General features: G+C 38.7%; 2 protein-coding genes across 6 annotated transcripts in view; one reads left to right on the top strand and one right to left on the bottom strand.

Annotated features, from left to right (window-relative positions):
- LOC129718804 (stromal interaction molecule homolog) overlaps positions 1-3,826 on the top strand; it is a 75,881-nt gene extending 72,055 nt beyond the window's left edge. For 3 of the 5 annotated variants that reach the window (XM_055669894.1, XM_055669893.1, XM_055669895.1), the window contains exon 10: positions 2,464-3,055. In XM_055669894.1, the coding sequence (XP_055525869.1) occupies positions 2,464-2,917 (454 nt within the window). In that variant the 3' untranslated portion in view covers positions 2,918-3,055. Of the gene's footprint in view, positions 1-2,463 lie in introns of all 5 variants that reach the window. The other 2 variants (XR_008727049.1, XM_055669896.1) reach the window with 2 other exon arrangements.
- Positions 3,827-11,956: 8,130 nt separating this feature from the next.
- LOC129718805 (uncharacterized) lies at positions 11,957-14,117 on the bottom strand. Its single transcript, XM_055669900.1, has 2 exons — positions 13,038-14,117; positions 11,957-12,979 (listed from the first exon to the last, which is right to left on the bottom strand). Exons 1-2 carry the CDS (start codon positions 14,109-14,111, stop codon positions 12,440-12,442), a joined length of 1,614 nt encoding a protein of 537 aa, XP_055525875.1. The 5' UTR covers positions 14,112-14,117; the 3' UTR covers positions 11,957-12,439.
- Positions 14,118-22,262: the final 8,145 nt, after the last annotated feature.

Here is a 22,262-nt window from a genome sequence, read left to right as displayed (position 1 = left end):
TCAGGTTTTAGTCGCTAAATATCTCGGGGTCTGGTTCGACTCTAAATGCACCTGGGCTTGTCATATTAGGTATCTGACACGAAAATGCCAACAGAGGATTAATTTTCTTCGTACGATTACCGGAACCTGGTGGGGAGCCCACCCAGGAGACCTTCTAAGGCTTTACCAAACAACGATATTGTCAGTTCTTGAGTACGGCTGTTTCTGCTTCCGCTCCGCCGCGAACACGCACATTATAAAATTAGAGAGAATACAATATCGTTGTTTGCGTATTGCCTTGGGTTGCATGCAGTCGACCCATACGATGAGTCTTGAAGTGTTAGCGGGTATTCTTCCGTTGAAACATCGTTTTTGGAATCTCTCTTACCGGTTGCTAATTCGATGCACAGTTAGGAACCCATTAGTAATTGAAAATTTCGAGAGGTTGGTCGACCTTCAATTTCAATCCAGATTTATGACTTTATATTTTGACTATATGGCTCAAGATATTAATCCTTCTTCATACGATTCCTCCAATGTCGCACTTTTAGATACTTCTAATAATGCTATATTTTTCGACACCACCATGAAACAAGACATTTCTGGTATCCCGGATCAATTGCGACCGCAAGAGAACCCTAAGATTTTTTCGAATAAGTTCAAACATGTTAGTTATGATAAAAGGTTTTACACTGACGGATCTAATCTAGATGAGTCCACTGGCTTCGGTGTTTTCCACGAAAATTTTACCGCCTCCTACAAACTCGATGCTCCTGCTTCCGTGTACGTCGCAGAACTTGCTGGTATTCAGTACTCTCTTGGAATCATCGAAACCCTACCCACAGACCACTACTTCATCTTCACAGACAGTCTCAGTGCCATTGAGGCTCTGCGATCGATGAAGCCTGTGAAGCACACCCCGTATTTCCTGGGGAAAATACGGTGGTTTTTAAGTGCTTTAACAGATAAAAATTACCGGGTTACCTTAGCGTGGGTCCCTTCTCATTGCTCGATTCCGGGTAACGAAAAGGCTGACTCTTTAGCTAAGGTGGGTGCTATTGATGGCGATATTTATGAAAGACCAATTGCTTATGATGAATTTTATAGCATTTTGCGTCAGAGAACACTCAACAGTTGGCAATCATCATGGAACTCAGATGAACTGGGACGGTGGCTACATTCCATTTTTCCTAAGGTATCAACGAAAGCATGGTTCAAGGGGTTGGATGTAGGTCGGGACTTCATTCGCGTGATGTCTAGACTTATGTCCAATCACTACACGTTAAACACGCATCTCTTTCGTATAGGGCTTGTAGACAGTAATCACTGCGTTTGTGGCGATGGCTACCATGACATCGAGCATGTTGTTTGGTCGTGTACCGAATACTGTGGTGTTAGGTCCGAGCTTATAGATTCCCTTCGGGCCCGAGGAAAACAACCGAACGTACCCGTTAGAGACATTCTGGGAAGCGGTGATCTCCAGTACATGACACAGTTATACTGCTTTCTGAAAAACGCTGACATTAAAATTTAAAATTTTCTTTGTCTATTTGTCAGATTAAGGATACAAATATGCTATGCTGAAGACACGGAAACGAAGAGCCCGCAACTATGCTTACACAAATATTTTGAACCCACAACAAACAAGAATACAATTGCTCTACCAGTTGAAAAACAAAGTTCCAAAATAGTTTTAAGTCAAAATTGTATCTCCCCTCCTCTCACCTTAAATCCCCACTAGCTCGTAGTCGGCCGCGAGAATAAAGAAAAGGCCTCCCTCTTTTCCCTGCTAACGTAGAATTAAAACGAATTGTACTTGGCTCAGTAAAACAGAAAATGTATCGTGCCGTGTCAAATAAACTAATTTAAAACTAAAAAAAAAAAACTAAGCATAGAATAGCGACAAGACGTCTCTGAAGAAAAGACAAAAAAAACAGTTCAGATTGAGTTCAGAATTTTGAAAACCTGCTTCAATAGGTCAGAAAAGTCAAGAAAAAAAAAAAAAAAGATTCCAAAATTAGCTTAAGATTGCAAAGGTCAGAAAAGCATGGAGAAGAAAACTAACTAAAATTTACCCTAGAACAGCGAAAACACATATCTGAAGGAAAATGGTAAACGAGAAAATAATCCAAAATTGAGTTGAAAATATTGAAAATAATCTTCTAAAGGCTAGAAAAGGTTAATTCAATTAAGATTCAATTGCTGGCTATTATTAATAGGTACACAATAGGAAATGTTTACGCAAGACAAAACAAACCTATGTGGAAACATTTACTAACTTTTCATGAGTGGATTCGAATGATACCGAAGTTTTTGAAGCTTTCAGTCAAAATATCGTTAAATTCATTAGCTTTATCGTTGTAATCGTGCTGCCAGTTGCAAACCTCATATTTAACTCAGACATAAATCAAAGCTTATGATAGATTATAGACACTTTTTTTCTAATTTATGCTCAATTTTAACACATTTTTGTTTATTTTCCAGCCTCTTCTCGCTGGTCCGCTCGTCCGACACCGACCTGGTCCCCCTGGGATCCCCATCGCTATCTCTTCCACCGACATCTTCGAGCGTTGCGTCGTCGCCGGCGGGATCAGGGGGCGGTTCCGTTTCCGCCGCATCCACGCTACAGCTCCAGCAGCTCACTGATTACTACCTTGCCCAGCAGCAGCAGCAGCCTGGCACTAGCCGAGGACATCAGCAGCATCAACAGCTCCAGTCACACCACCCGCAGCAACAGCAGCAGCAGCAGCAAAGCGACAGTGGTGTCGCTTCCGGCGGCCTTGCATCAGCTAGTGGACACCACGCCGGAACGGACCTGGACAACTGTTCAACCGATTCATCCACCGTCGACGAGGACGTCAAGCGAGGACGAGGACGACGAAAGTTGCCATTCCCGTTCGGGAAAAAGTTCAGCAGCAAATCGAAGAAAAATCAATGACCAGCGACGACGCAGCAGAGACGAAGGACGACGAAATCAACGGCGGCTTTCGGTGCCTTCGGATACGACCGCCGCCGCCTCGGAAGATGGCGCCAACGAGCGACTGCTGCAGAGGCGCAAAAGTGTTTGACGTAGGTGGACCAGCGCCATCGGCAGTATTCGGAGCATGATCCGTCGTCGGAGCAAAACCCCTTGCTGTGACGATTCCAACGGTAAACGCTCAGCAGGGTAAGTCACCATTCCTTCCACACTTTATACACGGAACAGGCAAATTCACAATGTAAAAAAAAACACTAGAAGAAGGACACGAAGAATCAGTTAGCCACCACCGATATTTTAACTAGTTTTTGATCGTGAGCTTGCGTTCGGAAGTTTAGAGCTAGTTTCGATATTTTGTTGATGACTTCTCAGTTTTAGATTTTGTTCTTCTTTTTTGGTTCAGGAGGAAATCAGTTCCGTTTTGGTTGATTCCTCGATTTAAATGTTCTAGTTGTAGCTGTAGATGTTATAGGCGCGAAAAAGCTGTGAGTGAGAAAAAGTACTTCCATCAGGCGCGCTAACCAGGGCGCAGTGCAACTGTGCGTGTGTGAGACAGAGAGTGTCATTATTGTAGAGGAATGTTAAGAGGAGGAAATTGTTATTCTATTGGTTAAGAATGCAGGAGACTAGAATCAACCATACACACACAAAACAAACACGAACTCTACACAGTTTTTTTTATAGATGGAAGGAATTTCAATTTAGGTTTAATTAACAAGCAGCAACCTCGGCGAGCAATTGGAGAAATGGGGAAGAGGATCGAGAATGAGAGTTTTGCATAATTATAACCAACAGCCGGCTAGAAGCACGGATTTTTTGAAAAGTCTGACAAGAAACTTAATAATTATACTTTGTTTTACCTTTACTGCGGTGAACGTGTTTCCTTGTGTAGCGAGAGAGCGGCGAATGGGGAGGATATTCGAGAAAAATTTGCACGCGGCAGGTTGCCAGGAGGTTCAGCAGTGAATGACATGAAGACCAAGGCGTGGCTGAGAACTTTTTTTTATTATTTTGTACTTATTAGGGATTTTCCTTATTGCCAAATTTCTGAATGATTCTTGAAAAAAGACTCGACATCTTGACATTTTTCAAGAAAAGTATTGGGAGTAAGTTCTAGAGAAGAAAATTATTTTCTTTGCGATTCAACTGCAAAGTAATTTGCTATTTTTATTTTGATGATATTTTGAGGTAATATTATAAACATAAAAATTTGTCAAATATTTGAAAATATACTAAATTATAATAAGTACTGAAAGTTGCTAAGATTAGCTTGAAAGTTGATTAAAAGTTGTAGACAAAAGGATGAGTTTTCATAATGTTTTTGAAAGTTCTAGAAGTAACAACAAAATAAAAATTCATAACGACAAAAAATCTTCAAATAATGTGAAATAATGTATGAATTTTTTTAGCGAAAACCTGAGTTTGAAAAAATGATTTCTCGCTAATCTCAAAAATGTTCGGTAGCAAAGTGAGGTTCATAACAGAGGAATAAATGAAAAATTTCACAAAAGCATAGCTTAAATTGGGCAAAGGAATATTAAAAATATTGTCCTCACAGATGAATGATGTACAGGCTTAATTTTAAATTCTGCAGTCTTACAAGGCACTCTGCTAATCGAACGCGCTATGAAATTTTTGTTCAGAAACTTGATTTAGCATCAACATTTTTTCTTGAAGCTTGGTTTTGCCTTTTTTGTTTTATCTTTTTTTTGCGTTACGATCTGGTATATCGTTTACATAAAAACTTCCTTAAATCAACCTTTTATTTTGCCTGTATTTCTAAGGATTGCAAAACTACTTTCATTTTCGTCGTTTATGATTGCGCAATTTTTGGTTATTGAAGCCATTTATCCTAGTTTTAACAAGTAATTCTTTCTAATGCAATGTAGGGCCCTATTACAATCAACTATTCTAGTTTTGGAGGTTATCTCTGTTTCGGCACCCAATAAAGCCTTTTGTCCTAGTTCTGACACGAGTACTCTATTTTTAGACTTATAATTCAACTATTTTATCCTAGTTTCGGCACATTTATCTTGTTTTTGAACTCCAAAAAAGCAATCCTTTCTATTTTATCAAATTTACCCTCTTTTCGACATCTCAATAATGCCATGCATTCTTATTTTGCCACTCACCCTAGTTTTGCCACATTTGCGTGGGATCAATTGTCGCCTAACTTTTACCTCAAACTTCTAGCCAGGCATTCCAAAAGTACAACCTTTTTTCCTATCTTCTCAGAATACTTTTTCTGTTGCTGTTTGTTCGTAATACCTACCCGCGCTAGCAGTCGGGTAATCGCCTTGAGCACGTATTGGCAACAGAGCATCACAAAAGGAAACGAAAAATGTACCTCGTGTGTCGGCATTATGGTTACATCAAATTGGGAAATTCGCGAATGGTACATGAACTTGGGAAAGTCGACCTTTTTTTGATGCCAAATTATTTAAAAATGCATAATACGTCGAGATCTGGTGTTATCTCAAAAAAAATTTTTTTAGCCGAAAATCGATGAATTATTTTTTACTACTATCAATTAAAATGAAATTAATTGTTATTGAATAGGAAAAAGTAATCATTGTAGGAAACTTATGTCGTTAACATTGCTTCACTCACACCATGACTAGCGATATTTTTTTAATGGGATATTACAAAGAGCTTTGTACAAAATATAATAGTGCCTGTAACGGAGGGTTGAGAGGTTAGGTTTTTTTTCCTTTAAATATCATAAAATTTCAAGATTTTCGGAGTTAATTTAATTTAATTCAATTTAATTTATTGGTCAATCTTCAACAAAAAGTTGTACAGATATTTACTTAGTCTAGGTGTTGAATTCTTTGTCTATAAGTACTTTTACTGATATTAAAATCAAAGACGTCACAAACTTCGTTGAAAACTCGGCAGCACATATTCCATGGTGCGTTATAAGCGTAGTTGGTACGATGAGTATGTTGCCACAGCAGCGTGTAATTTCGCAGCTGCCTCCGTGGAACGGTAATACCAATAGAACCTAACAGAGAGCTGCAGTCGATTTCTCCATTGAGTAAACCAAATACAAAAAGCCGCTGAAGTAGTTTTCTTCTTACTGCCAGTGGCTCCAGGTTAATTAGTTGACATCGTTCCTCGTATGGCGGAAGGTGAACAGTGTTATTCCAGGGCAGGACACGTAGAGCATATTTTATAAAGTTTTTCTGTATAGCTTCGATTCTGTTTAGTTGCGCAGCGTGATATGGCGCCCATATAACAACAGCGTATTCCAGAATGCTGCGGACTAGAGCACAGTATAGTGATTTGAGCGCATAGATATCTTGAAATGCACTAGTATTTCTTTTCAAGAAACCTAAGGTGGCAAACGCTTTGGCAGTAATCATGGAAATATGCCCGTTAAATCTGACCTTAGAGTCGATGATTACACCCAGATCTTTTATTTCATTCACTCGGGGAAGACTGCTGGAACCTATTGTATAACCAAAATGCAAAGGATTGTGTAAGCGGCTGAAGGTGATGGCGCAGCATTTAGTGGCATTAACCTGCATGCCGTTCAATGTGCTCCAGCGTAAAAGTGCGTCAATATCATTCTGTAGAGCACAACAGTCAAGTCTGGATTTAATTACACGGCATATTTTTAAGTCATCCGCAAACATGAGTTTTGAGGAGCGTAGACGGGTACACAGGTCGTTTACGAACAAAATAAATATTAATGGTCCCAAATGGCTGCCTTGTGGCACACCTGAAGGTTGTTTGAAGCAGGAAGATTTAGTACCACCGATTGATACGAAGGCCGAGCGATCGGTTAAGTAGGACAGTATCCACTTAGTCACCCAGTTAGGGAAACCCATACACCTCATCTTATCAACTGCTAGTGCATGTGGTACTTTGTCGAATGCTTTACTGAAATCCACATAAATTGCATCAACTTGTCGTCGTTCTTCAATACCATTTATCAGCGAGTCAATAAATATCATCAAATTCGTGACTGTAGAACGCTTTCTCACGAAACCATGTTGATGTTCAGATATGATTGGATGAATAGAACGATACGTAGCGTCGTAAACAATTTTTTCAAGCAATTTTGGAAGGCAGCTAAGTATTGAAATACCACGGTAATTTTCAACATTATGAATGTTTCCAGTTTTATGTATTGGCGTTATAGACGCAATTTTCCACACTGTCGGAAACACACCGCAACCTAGCGAACGATTGAACAAAATCGATACGGGCAAGGCGAGGCTAGTAGCAAACTGCTTAACAAAAGCTGGCGGTAGATTATCCGGACCGGGACCTTTAGAAGCATCTAATGATACTAGCATTTATTGAACCTCATCAACAGAAACATTAAATTGCGGTAAATTCACGTTGTAGTGAGCTATGCTATCCAACCATTCGCGACGTTCGTCCGGTGAATGGGTGGGTTGGGTGTCCGAATATACGTTTTTGAAAAATTTAGCGAAAAGTTCAACACCCGTATCAGTGGAGTCCGCGCTGATATTCCTGTAGGATACATCCTGAGGTATACCGCTATTCCGTCTCAATTTTTTGATGAATGACCAGAACGAGAGCGGATCCCGCTTGGCGTTCGATTCATTGCGCGATATGTAGTCATGAAATATTGCGTTCAGACGACCGGTGTAGAGCTCCTCCATTTCGTGAAGCAATCGCTTGTTGTCCTCAGTGCGTGATTTGAAGAAACGTTTCCTTATCTTACGTAATCTGTTGCGAAGATTCCGGAGCTCGGAAGTCCACCATGGTTGATTGAAACGTGGGCGAACTCTACGTCGTCGAATAGGAGTGTGATCGTGAATAATGTTGAAGAGAGTTTCGTAAAACCGGAGGACAGCGTCGTCAATGTTACAATTCTCCATAAGCAATTCCCAGTCAATAGAACTTAACCGAGCATGAATTGAGGGTTCATCGCATGATTCAAAATCGTAGTGAGATCGATCTGCCCAGGTGTCGTCAGAATTTCGAAAATAATCATATTTGATAATGAACGGCTTGTGGTGGCTGTCAATTTTTAAAATTCCACGAGGTGACTCGAATAATTCGATTCTCTCAGTGTTGCTTGCAAAAGCCAGGTCAAGAAGTCTTCCGTTTGAATTACGCACATTTTGAACCTGTTGTAATCCACATGCCAAAATGGATTGTGTTAAAGCAATTTCCTGTTCCGAGGAAGCATTAACAGGAATTAGGCAATCTATGTCGGCATCATAATTCCATAAGAGCCTGGGCAAGTTATAGTCTCCTAAAGCAAAGACAGTATCGGTAGAAGCAGCAATTTCACACAGTTGTTGAACACAAGACGCATGTTTTAAGTAAACAGCCGGGTCAGAGTTGGGTCTTATGTAAATGCAACATATGAAAATCGATTGCTTGGGCAACGAAAAACGAACAGCAAGTTGTCACCACTCTTATGGAAACTAGTTGGTCCATCTTTGTGGTACATCAAGTATAAGATGTCAAGCAGGCAAATAAATATGGGCATTTTTTTTTTTTGGCAATGTATGTGATTTTTTCAAGGATGCTAATAATGAACACGAGCTAAGGATGTGATATAGACTTAGAACACATCCACATCCTTAGCCCGTGTTCATTTTTAGCATCCTTGAAAAAATCACATAAATTGCCTACATTTTTCGCATGTCTTCCTCAGATTTGACCTCCCTGGGATGCTTTCGTAGTGCCTGCTTCATAAAAGCCCAATATTTTTCGATAGGTCTTAGTTCCGGTGCGCTGGGGGAGTCCATTTTCTTGGGTACGAAAGTGACTGCGTTGGCTTCTTACCACTCCAGGACATAAATTAAATAGTGGCACGAAGCTAGATTCGACCGATCGTAGGGCCCTCGTATTGGTTCAATTGAGGAAGCAGACGCTTCTGTAGAAACTCCTTGAGGTAGATCTCTCCGTTTACAGTCCCGGTAGTCACTAACCGCTTGCCAAATCATGTATTTATTGACAAACTTTGACAGTTGCTGCCTCTTTATTTCCTCCGAAACATCAATCTTGTGCTGGGCGGTGAAGAACAGTAGCTCTTGAAGCTGTTGGGAGACCACCTTTAAGCTTCGTCAGCATCTGGGAATACAGTTTCGGGGCCCGCGACTTTCTCACCGCATTTTGCTGTTCGTCACGATTTGGTCCTTGGCTCTCTGAACGAAAGACTTGGACAGATTCCGGTTAAACACTCCCACGACACGCTTGTTAAACACTCCCACGACACGCTTGCTTGTAAATCACTTCGCGACATTGCTTTTCGGGTGACGCCAATTTTTATTCAAATTCTCAAGATAAAATACTCAATGGGTAATTTATTCTGTGATGCAATTTAATGTGGGTTTTCTGGATTTTACTCGTGGTTAATTTGCAATTGAATTGAATAATAATAAAAAATAATAAACTGATTTGGCGTAGAAACGTTTTCCAATAAATAAGGGTTTCTAAAGCCATATAAAATTATAAGGATTTTTATAATATTTTCTACTCCAATGTATACAGTGATAATCAACTAATTCAATGTTTTGAATGGGTTTCAGAGGTTTTCAGCTCCAATTTTTGCTCCTTTTGATGTTTTGAAAAGATTCTGATTTGAAATCCTGGTTTATATTCAACCTCATATTTTGCTTCTCAAACGGTTACGATAAATTATGTAACGCTAAGAAAGGAGCAAAGAAAAGTGGGAAAAGAAAGTAACGATTAGCGTTACGCATGGAAGCTTAAACCTTCAGTAGTAAGCAATGTATTAGAAACATAGAAAAAATAATTAAAAATATTTGAGACAAAAGCATTTCTTGTGTGTCCGAACTTTTCCGTGTCCATTTTTTGCAGTCTGCCGGGGCACTCTACCGATTGAAGTAGGTATGGAATACTTATAAGTCATTCCATCTCAAGTGTGCAAAAAGTACAAAAGTTTCAACGGTTTCGGGTTTGACTAAGGTACACCGGGGCAATTTTTTTTCGATAACCAGAAAGCTTAGTTAACGTTTAAAATTGAACAATTTGACTTTGAAGTCTTTTTCGAACTAAATTTCTATTTTTAACAAAGGCTTTTACCCGGTAACACACAAGTTCATCAAGCAAACAGTATGTGTAGTAGGGAAAGCGAAAAATAAGCGAACTGGAAATATGATACAGATTTGGAAAAATATACCGCATCCTGAGTGGACTTGAACCCGCAATCTCCCTGTCCCCGGCATGGTGTTTTGACCAATTAAACTACGGGGGACGGTGGTACTGTTCCACAATCTATATCGTATCACATTCCACTGCCGATTTATTCTATTGCTCATCCCTAACTACACACACTGCTGTGCAAGCGACTGAAAGGAATGTCTCATCACACATAGAAGAGTCAGCTGATGCTGATAACTCTTATAGACCTGTGTAGTCGAGACCAAAGTCAGTTAGGGATGAGCAATAGAATAAGTCGGCAGTGGAATGTGATACGATATATATTGTGGAACAGTACCACCGTACCCCGAACATACCCGGCAACACTGCCGCTTCAAATCGATTTTTTTTTGATTCCTTGACTAATTTAATCCAAAAACAATGTATCTGTTTATTCCTAGACATTATGTATTTGTAGCCATAAATGAAAGAAAATGGGGGTTTGTAACGAAAAATGACACTTTGATAAAAAAGTGAAGGGTACTACAGATCGAGGGGTGCTACAATCGGCACCAAATTGGGAATTCCGCATAGTGGTTTATTTTGACTCCAAGTGTCAGTAAATTCGTTTTATTCATAATGCATTTTGTTTCACGCCATCAATTTCCTCTAGTACTGTTTAGTACTGAGTTTCAGATGAAACAAGAAAAAGTATGCACTTCAAGCGAAAAGACTGGTCATTTCGGGTGTCCAAATTTAATCGTGCTCAACCTCTATTTTAAATTTTTTTTCGATAAACTAAGGTTTATTTATACTAATCTTCAAAAACGTGTTACGGCGATCTTCTGCCGAGTTAACAACTTTGAATAGATTTTTCTTTGTAAAATTAAAATGTGCAAAAAAATCAACCTGGTTGAAAAATTACTCTATTTGTAATTATCTCTAAAATACTAATCTGGGTATAATTCCAACACAATACAATATCGCACGCTAGCCTGGGGGTTAATGCGGTCTCGATCAACTAGATTAGTTGAGAGAATTCGTTATCGATATTGTTTTCGGCACATTTTGCATGTTGTAGGATAAGTACAACGATACACCGTGCCCCAGTACTGAGTCGAGAAAATTTCTAGCTCGAAAAGTTCCTCGACCTGATCGGGAATCGAACTTGATATCACAACCGTGTGGGAGAGCTAGCCGACCGACATCGCTAACCACAGAACCACGGGGACCACTTCCAACACTTGAAGTATTGAATCTTGATTTCACTTCACGTCGGTCATGTTGTTGTTGATAAATTTATAATATATGTCACACCCGATAATTTTTGATTCGATGAACTGTAGAAAATGGTCACACCTACTTATTCTGTTCATGCTGCTGAACTGTGGCAACTACTGTTATCGTGCATATGAAAAACGGGGGAGCGGACGGGGTTAGCAAAGATTCGAACGAGTGACAACGCAAAAACAGATCTTAGTCAGAAAGTGTACAAAAGGAAATGCTTAAACTAGCTCCTAGTGTAGGTAATCAATTTATACATAAAGTTAGAAAAGTTGAAAAAAATAACATTAAAAAACAAGCACAGCAAACAGCAGTGTTCGCCTAGACGGACAGGTTGAACGTTAAAACTAAACCATGGTATTAACTAGGTTGGAAATCGAAACGTTGACTTATAGGTAATTCGAAGTTAGTGGACGTATAGGCTATTACTAGGATAGTACTTGCAATATGAACATTATTGACAGTAACATAAAGAAGAAGAAAAAAAAACGGGGATTCTAAGGAGACAAAAAAAACTAACACCAACAAAAAAAAAAACGTTGGCTTTCTTCCCAGTTATCTCCTATTATTCAATCGTTCAAACTAAGGGAAACGATGCGAGAAATATTTCCCCCCCACTTATTATATACCACTAGAACGATAAGACAACACATTCTTAGACATGATTCATTTATTTACCTTCCGACTTAAGTGTGCTCGTGAGGAAGATAGCATACTGTGGGGTTTTTCCTGATATTTTTTTTCCTAATATATTCGTGCAACAAACTTAGCGCACATCAACTTATTAATCAATCAATCTCTTATCAAGTTACTATTTTTTTCTCTTTATTTATCAGTTTTATCTAGCTAAGTAGTGAATAGAAAGATGGTTATTTATTTTTTTCCCGACTTCTTTCCTACCCTTTCCTAGCGATTTGCGACAAGTAGTTTAATTTTTTTTTGAAAGGACACAAAAGTAGACAACAGAAGAAGCAGAAGCCAATTGTTACACGGTATGAAACTAACCACACAATTTACAAGCTAGAGTGAAGAAAAAAAAACAGCAAAAAAATTGAAACATGACAGAAAAAATAAAAACAAGAACGAAAATAATTAAGATGATCGTTAATCGTTGTAAAGTTGTGAAAGCTTTCGAGCCATCGCGGTCGCCTCGCGACGGTTAATCTTATCGTTGGCTGTTCGCGGTAGAGATTTGACGAAGAACAGTCCACCCCGGAGCCGTTTGTAGTCGGGAACTCGCTCGTTAAATACGCTCTGTAACTGTTCTGGCGTCGTGTTTGGCGAAGTTGCTGACGACAGTACGACCAGAGCCGTTGCCAAATCGACATGGGGTGGATCCGGATCCGGGACACCGACAACTGCGGCTTGCTCCACCCCCGGCAGCTCCATCAGAGCCGCTTCCAGCTGGGCCGGAGCAATCTGGTAGCCCCGGTAGCGGAGCATTTCCTTCTTGCGGTCGGTGATGTACAGGAAGCCCGTCTTGTCGAAGTATCCGACGTCACCAGTTTTGATGAACCCATCGAAGGTATGCAGGGCTTGCGTTTCCGCCTCGTTACCGTAGTACCCGTAGAAGGGGTGAGCGTAGTGGACCTGAATTTCACCCTCCTGCTCGGGTCCGAGCAGATCCCAGTCTTCGTTGGCGATCTAGCGGAGGTAAGATAAAATTTTACAACTCTCTAAATTATAATAAACGGGTTTTCACCCTTGCAGTGACATTCGCCATGAGCACACCGGCCGAGTTGGGTTTGCCGAACAGATCGATCGAAACGATTCCGCCAGTTTCGCTCATCGCATAACCCATGTAAACCTTTCCGTTTGGCTTTAGCAACGCATTGGCCCTCTGGCGCAGTGATTCCGGCAGCGAACTTCCACCGCATCCGACTACCCGCAGCGAGGGCAACGTCACCCGTTGAGTCTCGCAATACACCACCAAATCGGCCAGCATCGGGGGAGGGGTGAAAATGTTCGTAACCCGATATTTGGCGATCAGTTCGCAGGCGTACGCTGGGCTGAAAGGCTTTGTCGTGGTGATTCGTTTGTGGCCGTTGAAAAGAGCCATCATCAGCTGTTGAAACGACGACACCCAGTAGAGAGAACTGAAGCATAGCATCGTATCGATGCCCAGATTGGTGAGCCACGGGTAGGGGGCAATCAGTTGGGCATGCGTAAGACAGACTGCCTTCGGTAGGCCGGTTGTTCCGGAGGAACAAACAATCGCTGCTATGGTTTTATCTGAATCGCCCAGATAGGGAGCACGATATCCAACCTCGCCTTCCACCGGATCAAACAGTAGCTTTTCGGTTTCCGGCGTGTCCAGAACCATGATTCGAGCATCGGACTCTAATTCTTTTAAAGATTGCTCCACCCTACCCAGATTGTGTTGGTTACAAAAAACCAGCTTCGGTTTGGTGATGCCCATAAGATGCACCAAATCGGACTGCTCGAACGAGGCATCCAGCGTGTGAACCGGTGTTCCCAACAGGAAGAAACCCAGCAGCAGCGGAGTCACACAGGCACTGTTATTCACCACCACACACACCATATCATACTTAGACACATTGCACCGTTTGCTCAGATTCAAAGCCACTCGGATCATTTGGGTTCGCAGTTCGCCACAGCTCATAACCGCTTCGGTGTCGGCACAGATCTGGAACACCTTTTCCGGCGTCCGCTCGAGAACGTTCGCAATCACCTGACCCAGGCTGGCGGCTGGATTGAGGACCGGCGGCTGCCGTGGACCGCTCCAGGTACGTGTCGTCTGGTCGAATTGAGACATAATTTTCACTGTGAGATTGTTCACCCAGCCAAAGTGGTTTTATAGGGCTCAATTAGTTTCCCCTTATCGGGTGGACATCTCAAGAGCGATGTCAAAGTCCAGTAACACCCGTTATCATCGTTCAAACCCATCACTTTGTTTGTTGAACTGAGTATAGTAACAACACTCGAAGCTTTTTAGTCGCGCGAAAAAATATCTTAGGAAACCCGCCCTGTGTTAACCTACAATCGCTCATCCGCTAAAAGCGCTAACATAATTTCTTGCGGGAGATTACTATCAATCAGAAATGGCCGCAGCACGTGCGCCTCTGGCGGTGTAGTAAATCTAGGAGGTACTTAGTATGCGGAGCCCTTTACCGCTGTTGCATGCTGCGAAGCGGAAAAGCCTGCCTGAAATTCCTCTGATGAAGCCGCTAACGCTAGCATAGTCGTCGTCGTCGTCGTCGTTGTCGTCGCGGTTCGGTGGTTTTAATGCTGCGAGGTTTTTAAATTATTTAAACAGAAATCGAAGCCCTAAATTGATGCGAGAAACTCTTGAAGCTTAACTTTCGACCGGAACGTGCTACCACCGCGCGCATACTTTACCGGTCTTGTTTATGTTTTCATACTCGAAGCGTTCATACCGGTAGCGTTCCCCCAGTCTTAGCCTGTTGGATGGTTTTATGCAGCGAGGATTTGTTAGCATTTGAGGGAAAATTTTGGGTGCTTGAAGCGCCCTCGATTGATTATAATAAATTTGGTTTTTTTCCTGCCAGTTATACTTTTTAAGCACACCTTTAATGGAATCACTAAACTTCTAATAAATTATTGCGTTGAGTTCCTCTGGCTTGGTAATTATCCAGTAATAATGTATAAGTTAATCACCTCGACCGTAATCACTAAAAATGCTTAGAATAGCAACCTTTATTTTTATTTTAAATTGTGGTAAATGAGCCCCAAAATACTTGAGGATTTTGACGAAGAACTACGTTTTACTTTAGCATACCACACAGGGATGCAAACTGAAAAACTGGGACGAAATTTGTCCCTTTTCAAATGCTTATAGGTCGGTTGGTTTTCAACCGATTTTCTTCATTCTTGCAGCAATCGATTGGAAAATTATACACGCATCTGCCCAAATGCAGAAAAATGTTGTTTGACTCTAAGAACTATTGCACTATTGAAAATTGTCAAGCCTTGCTGAAATAAAAATAATGTCCTCTGATTCAGTGCGTCTTGAACTGTCCTACAGATCAGACGTTTTTTCTGTTGCTTGTGGGTCTTTGACTGCCTATAGCTTCAAAGTTTGTGTTTTGTCAGTGTGTCTTTTAAAGACTACCTGAAAGTTATTTCCCATCAGTCTTTCTCAAGACTACCTACTTTTGAATTTGACATTTGTTTTAACTTTTTTCGTATCACCTGAAATGGCTGGACAGAAAAAGAAACCTCGCATCGCTGCGGGGAGGAAAAGAGAGGCATCACTTTCTGACACTTCGAGTGTCTGTAGTGACAATCCTTTTGATATTTTGCCTGAGCAAGAAGCTGGTGAAATGGAAGTTACCAATAATGAAACTATACAAAATATAAAATCTTTAAAAAAGGAGAAAGTTCCACCTATTGTGGTAACTATTTCTTCTGAATTTAATATATTCAAAAAGGAACTTTCAACGTTTGTTTCTGACGTTAAAGTTACCTATCAAATTGGCCGTAGAGGTGAATGTCGCTTATTAGCCGACTCAGTAAAGGGTCGTGATCGTCTTGCTCAGTATTTAACTGACAAGATGTACAAATTTTTTACATATGACACCAAGAACGCCAAGCCGTTCAAGGTTGTCTTGAAAGGTCTCACCAACGATCAAACCGTTGATGAGATCAAACTTACTTAAACAGAATTACTTGGCATAGCCCCTACCCAAGTAATTCTAATGAAACAAAAATCACGAGGCGAAAACAGTCAGAGAACTGGAATTTCCCTTGTTAATAATTTAATTCATTTTAACCGCAATGAGGTTAACAACTTAAAATTTTTTGAAAAAGCACATGCTTTGTATAATGTGCGTGTAAAGTGGGAAATTTATAGGAAGTATGGCGGAGGTGAAAAGCATATCACCCAATGCCGTGTTTGTCAACGTTATGGCCATGGTTCAAAGTTTTGTAACATGGACCAAAAATGCCTCATTTGTGGAGACTCTTCTCACAAAAAGGACACATGTCCTGTGAAAGAGAGTAAAAATTTTCGCTGTGCGAATTGTAACGGCAACCATATGTCAAATTTTTATCAATGCCCAGTCCGTTTAGCAATTGTTAAGGCAAGGCAAGGTAAACAAAATTCAATTTCTCAATTAAAACCAACTTCAAAACAAAATTCTCCAAGTGTACCAGTGACGCATAGTTTACCTACTCCTTTGCATACCCGTTTAACTTATGCACAGGTTACAGGTAGTTCGAACATTATACCGCCTAGTGTTGGTAGTTCGAAAATGACCGTTAATATGGGTAAGCAAAACACGCTAGAAAATAATTGTACACCTATTACTCCAGCTAATATTGCTGCCGAAAATATTTTTTCTAATGTCAACTGCCTGGGGCCTATTACGGCAGGTAAACTTTCTTTTTTGCAACAGGCAATGTTCGATCTTATGAACGCCATGTTGCAGGCAAAATCAATGTTTGAAGCCATTCAAATAGGCACAAATTTTACTATTAAAATTGTTTCTAATTTAAAATTTAGCAATGATTTTAAATAAAACAATTAAAATATCAAATTGGAATGCTCGCTCATTGAAGGCCAATGAGAATGAGCTTTTTAATTTTTTAACAGTAAATAATGTGCATATTGCAATTATTACTGAAACATTTTTGAAACCTAACATAAAATTAAAATATGATCCCAATTACGTGGTTCATAGATATGATAGGATTCAGGGTTCCGGCGGTGGAGTTGCAATTGTTATTCATCGCCGAATCAAACATCGTGCTCTTCCCCATCTTGAGACGAAAGTAATTGAAACTTTGGGAATTGAAGTTCAAACTGAACTTGGGATTTTATTCATTGCCGCAGCATATTTACCATTTCAATGCACACGCGAGCTGAAAAATTATTTTAAAGGTGATTTACAAAAACTCACCATAAATCGTTCGAAATTTTTCATAATCGGCGATTTTAACGCTAAACATCGTTCATGGAATAATTCTCAAAGTAATTCCAATGGCAAAATTTTATTCAATGATTGTTCTTCAGGATACTTTTCTATTTTGTCTCCGAATAGTCCTACATGCTTTTCTTCTGTAAGAAACCCTTCAACAATTGATTTGGTGCTAACAGATCAAAGTCAGGTATGTAGTGATTTGATCACACATGCTGACTTTGATTCTGACCATCTTCCAATAACTTTTTCTTTATCACATGAATCAGTTTTAAACCCTATGAGCTCTGTTTTTAATTATAACAAAGCTAATTGGGAAAGATACAAAAATTATATTGAGAGAAATTTCAATAATGAGCTTGATTTGCAAAACGAAGTGAATATTGATTCCGCTTTGGAAGCATTAAAATGTGCAATTGTTGATGCCAGGAATTTTTCTGTTCCAAAGGCTCAAGTGAAATTTGATTCACCAATAATTGACGAAAATCTTCAACTTCTAATTCGTTTGAAAAATGTCCGCAGACGTCAATATCAACGTTCTCGTGACCCTGTTTTTAAAACTATTTATAAAGATTTACAGAAAGAGATTAAACATAGATTCACTCTTCTGAGAAATCAAAATTTTGAGACTAAAGTTGAAAAATTGAAACCATATTCAAAACCATTTTGGAAGCTGTCGAAGATTCTTAAGAAACCTTCAAAGCCTATTCCAGTTTTAAAAGATGGTGAACGTTTTCTTGTATCCAATGAACAAAAGGCTCAAAGACTTGCTCAGCAGTTTGAGAGTGTTCATAACTCAAATTTGAATTTTGTGAGTCCAATTGAAAATGAAGTCACACGTCAATTTGATTTAATTTCTTCCCAGAATTTTTTACCTGCAGAAATAATTGAAACTAACTTGAATGAGATCAAATCAATTATTAAAAATTTCAAAAATATGAAAGCATCTGGTGACGATGGAATCTTTAATATACTAATCAAACATCTCCCTGAGAGCACAATGGATTTTTAAGTGAAAATTTTCAATTGCTGCTTCAAAATTGCATATTTTCCCAAATTATGGAAAAATGCGAAAATAACTCCAATTTTAAAACCGGATAAGAACCCAGCTGAAGTTTCAAGTTATCGACCAATCAGTTTGCTTTCTTCAATAAGTAAACTGTTTAAGAGAATTATTCTTAACAGAATGATGTCACACATCAACGAAAATTCAATTTTTGCAAATGAACAGTTTGGATTTCGCCATGGGCATTCCACAACTCATCAATTGCTCAGAGTTACTAATATGATACGAGCTAACAAATCTGAAGGTTATTCCACTGGAGCTGCCTGTTTTAGACATAGAAAAAGCATTCGACAGTGTTTGGCATAAAGGTTTGATTGCGAAATTGCAAACTTTTAATTTTCCAATTTTCCTTATCAAAATTTTAAAAAATTATCTTACTGATCGAACTCTGCAGGTTGTCTATCAGAATTCAAAATCTGATAGATTTCCTGTCAGAGCAGGTGTACCTCAAGGTTCAGTCTTGGGTCCAGTCCTGTACAACATATTCACTTCAGATCTTCCTGATTTGCCTCCAGGATGCACAAAGTCATTGTTCTGCGATGACACAAGCATTTCCGTAAAAGGAAAAAGTCTTCGTGTCATATGCAGTCGATTGCAGAAAAGTTTAGATATTTTTTCTTCCTACTTGCAAAAGTGGAAAATCTCTCCCAATGCTTCTAAAACTCAAATTATAATTTTTCCGCATAAGCCTAGGGCTTCTTCCCTCAAGCTAAACAATAATCACGTTGTCAAGATGAATGGGGTTATTTTAAGTTGGTCCGACAAGGTTAAGTACTTGGGACTACTTTATGAAAAAAAACTTATTTTCAAAAAGCACATTGAGAGTATACAAGCCAAGTGCATCAAATATACGAGATGTTTATATCCTCTCATTAACAGGAATTCTAAACTTTGTTTAAAGAAAAAACTTTTGATTTACAAACAAATTTTTAGACCAGCAATGCTTTATGCTGTACCGATCTGGTCAAGTTGCTGTTCAACAAGGAAGAAAACGCTCCAAAGGATTCAGAATAAAATTCTGAAAATGATTTTGAAGCGTCCTCCTTGGTTTGGTACACTCGAATTACATAGACTTACTGGTGTTGAACCATTAGAAGCTATGTCAAATAAAATTATTAACAATTTTCGACAAAAATCGTTGCAATCCTCAATTGCTACGATAAGCTCTCTTTATAGCCAATAAGCTAGCAATTAAGTTAGTTGTAAGTTTACTTCCCCTTCTCTGACAAGTAGGTTTAAATCCCTACGAATAATAAGTCCTAATTGCGAAAGCAAACAAATCCTAACAATTAAAATTACAAATTTCTAACAGTGTTGAGAAGTCACCATTTGTGATTGGACACACACACTCATTATTTACTAATATTTATCATAAATACTTAAGCTACTAACAAATCCCCCCTTAAAAAAAAAAAAAAAAAAAATGTCCTCTGATTGGTCGCTTGCTTGCTGTGTGTGTATGATATGGTATGATATGGTGTGATGTGTGCACACACTTAGATTTTATTGCCGAGAGCTCAACAGCTGATAAACTCAGCGAAATGTTCTACAAGTTCTCGGCAGAATTTTTAAGAACTTCGGCAAAGCTTCGGCCGAGCTCAATCAGCTGTTGGGAAGTTTGCTGAGATAAATTAAGTGTGTATGATATGGTATAATGTGTGTATGTGTGTATGATATGGTATGATGTGTGTATGGTATGATGATATGGTATGATGTGTGTGTGTGTGTGTGTGTGTGTATAATATGATATAATGTGTGTGTGTGTGTCTATGATATGGTATGATGTGTATGTGTTTGTATGATATGGTATGATGTGTGTGTGTCTATGATATGGTATGATTTGTGTGTTTGTGCTGTGTGTGGTTTTAAACTCGGCACGTTCTGCTAACTGCTGAATCCGGTTCACTAAATTCACAATCCTTCATTAGTAGACATTATAACTCATTACCCAAGTAAAAATATTGGTTTTATCAAAGTTTTATAGCGCTCAATACAGCCAAAAAAGCGCTATAAAACTTTGATAAAAACAGTTGTGTTACTAGGGTAATGAAACACTCAATGCATTTGTTAATAGTGTACGTAGTTCTACGTCATTTATGAGGTCGTGTCTTGGATACAACCTCCTATTTTTTTTCCTTTGCGTAGTGTTTACCAACAAAATCGGAAAACAATTTTAAGGTTATGTTGTTATACTCTTTCTAATTGATAATAAAATCAACTTAATCTTGAGTTATCTAAAGCTTACTTTTTGATGGTCCGCAATGGGGTGTCGAGACTAGTTTAACGACAGACTGCGAAAAAATTTGATTGAAAGTTATTTATTCCATATCACTAATGTATCGAAAATTGTACAAACAGTTTTTTTGTTTGAGTATGCAGACTTGAGTCTCGCTAAAAAAATAGTGATTCTTAAATCGGCAGTAATCTCTTTAGCTTTTTGTTACAAAATATAATAAAAATCCATATTTGCGGATTTGAGAAAAGATAAATTTCATTACAGGCAAACTTCGATATAAGGTACCCTCGTTATAAGGTACCTTCGATATAGCGTCACTCGATATGAGGTACATTTTACCTCGATATAAGGTACATATTTATTTTATGTCACAAATAACTCGTAAATTGGTATGGAAACTTCTATAAATAACATACTGGTTATCTCGTCAACATTTCTCCTTACTATTGATTATTTAGGGAGTGTCCATAAGTTACGTTACACTCAGCGGAAGTTTGAAAAAACGTACAAAAATTTAATTTTGCCGAGAAAACATGATATAGTGTGGATGGGAACGGGGTAGCTGATAGAAAAAAATTAACCTAAAGTTTGACCCCTGAACAATCTGTGTGAAATTTAAAATAAAAAAGCAAAGCCTTGGTGCTACATTCTGATTCGGAACTTGACCTTCTGTTTATTATACACAGACTTCGCAGCCGACTGTTGGTGTACAGGACAATTGCGGGGCTAGCGCTACGATCCTACTGACACCAACAAATTTAAAATACAATGCTCGAAAAAATGTTCCAAACCCTGTTTTTCTTTCATAAACCGCTCTTGAACACTTTCTCAGCTAAAACAAGTTTTGACTTAAAAAAGAGCATTTTTATCAAAAACGTCATTGAACCTAGGAAAAAGTTGAAAATATACTTAAAGTATGTTCGGCAGAATAATGTATTTCTCAAAAATAAAAAAAAATTTCTAGGACATAGTAGGCCTCTTAAATCACACCCCAAAAAGTTTATTGGTATTTGTTTTTTTTTTCAGACCTTTTGAGAATGTGCGTTTATGGAACTACCTGTGTGGTCTATTTTCATGAGATAGAACCGAAGTGTCTTCAGCAAAGTTTTTACATAAACTTACCTACAACTTTTCTAAAGATTTTACCTTGATTTGATAAGTAATAAAATAGATAAAATTCTCACTTTTAGGCAGATTAATCAATAATCTATTTGCATCAAAAGTTTCTCCTTGGGATATAAACAAAATTTGTCAAATACACTATGGCATTTAAGTGGCATTTTTACATTCAAAAGGTTGACGATCACATTTTTCACGTTATAAACCAGCATGCAATGTGCATTTCTGGGCCATTTTTATGTGTAATGAAAAGTTAGTTCAAACGGTCATTTTAAAATTCAACGAGGTAAATTCAAGTTTCGAAATCCTAAGGAACGGAGAAATAATTGAAAAAGATCTCAATCCGTAAGCAGATATTCATGGTTCTTATTCATTGAACCAAAAATTAAAAAACAACAAGAAGAAAAAAAGAAGTATTTTCGATACAGAAATGTGTATGTTTGTAAATAAATGGTAAATAAAAACTAGTAATAATAACATAACAGCTTGAATTTTTTCAACCTTTTTTTTGGACGCGGCTGAAAGTTTCCAAAAAAGCAAAAAAATATATGTGATTTGAATTGTACTTAAAACAAGTCGGTTCACACTTATAGTTGGATTCTATTT

The sequence above is a fragment of the Wyeomyia smithii genome, chromosome 1, assembly GCF_029784165.1.
Source record: "Wyeomyia smithii strain HCP4-BCI-WySm-NY-G18 chromosome 1, ASM2978416v1, whole genome shotgun sequence".
Lineage (NCBI taxonomy): Eukaryota > Metazoa > Arthropoda > Insecta > Diptera > Culicidae > Wyeomyia > Wyeomyia smithii.
The sequence above is the reverse complement of the archived record's forward strand: the minus strand, read 5'-3'. Positions and strand labels throughout refer to the sequence as shown.

Coding starts and splice junctions, on each gene's coding strand:
- LOC129718805 (XM_055669900.1), bottom strand. CDS start 14,111: ATGTCTCAATTCGACCAGACGACACGTACCTGGAGCGGTCCACGGCAG. Junction 12,980..13,037: donor TGGCGAATGTCACTGCAAGG/GTGAAAACCCGT, acceptor TACCTCCGCTAG/ATCGCCAACGAAGACTGGGA.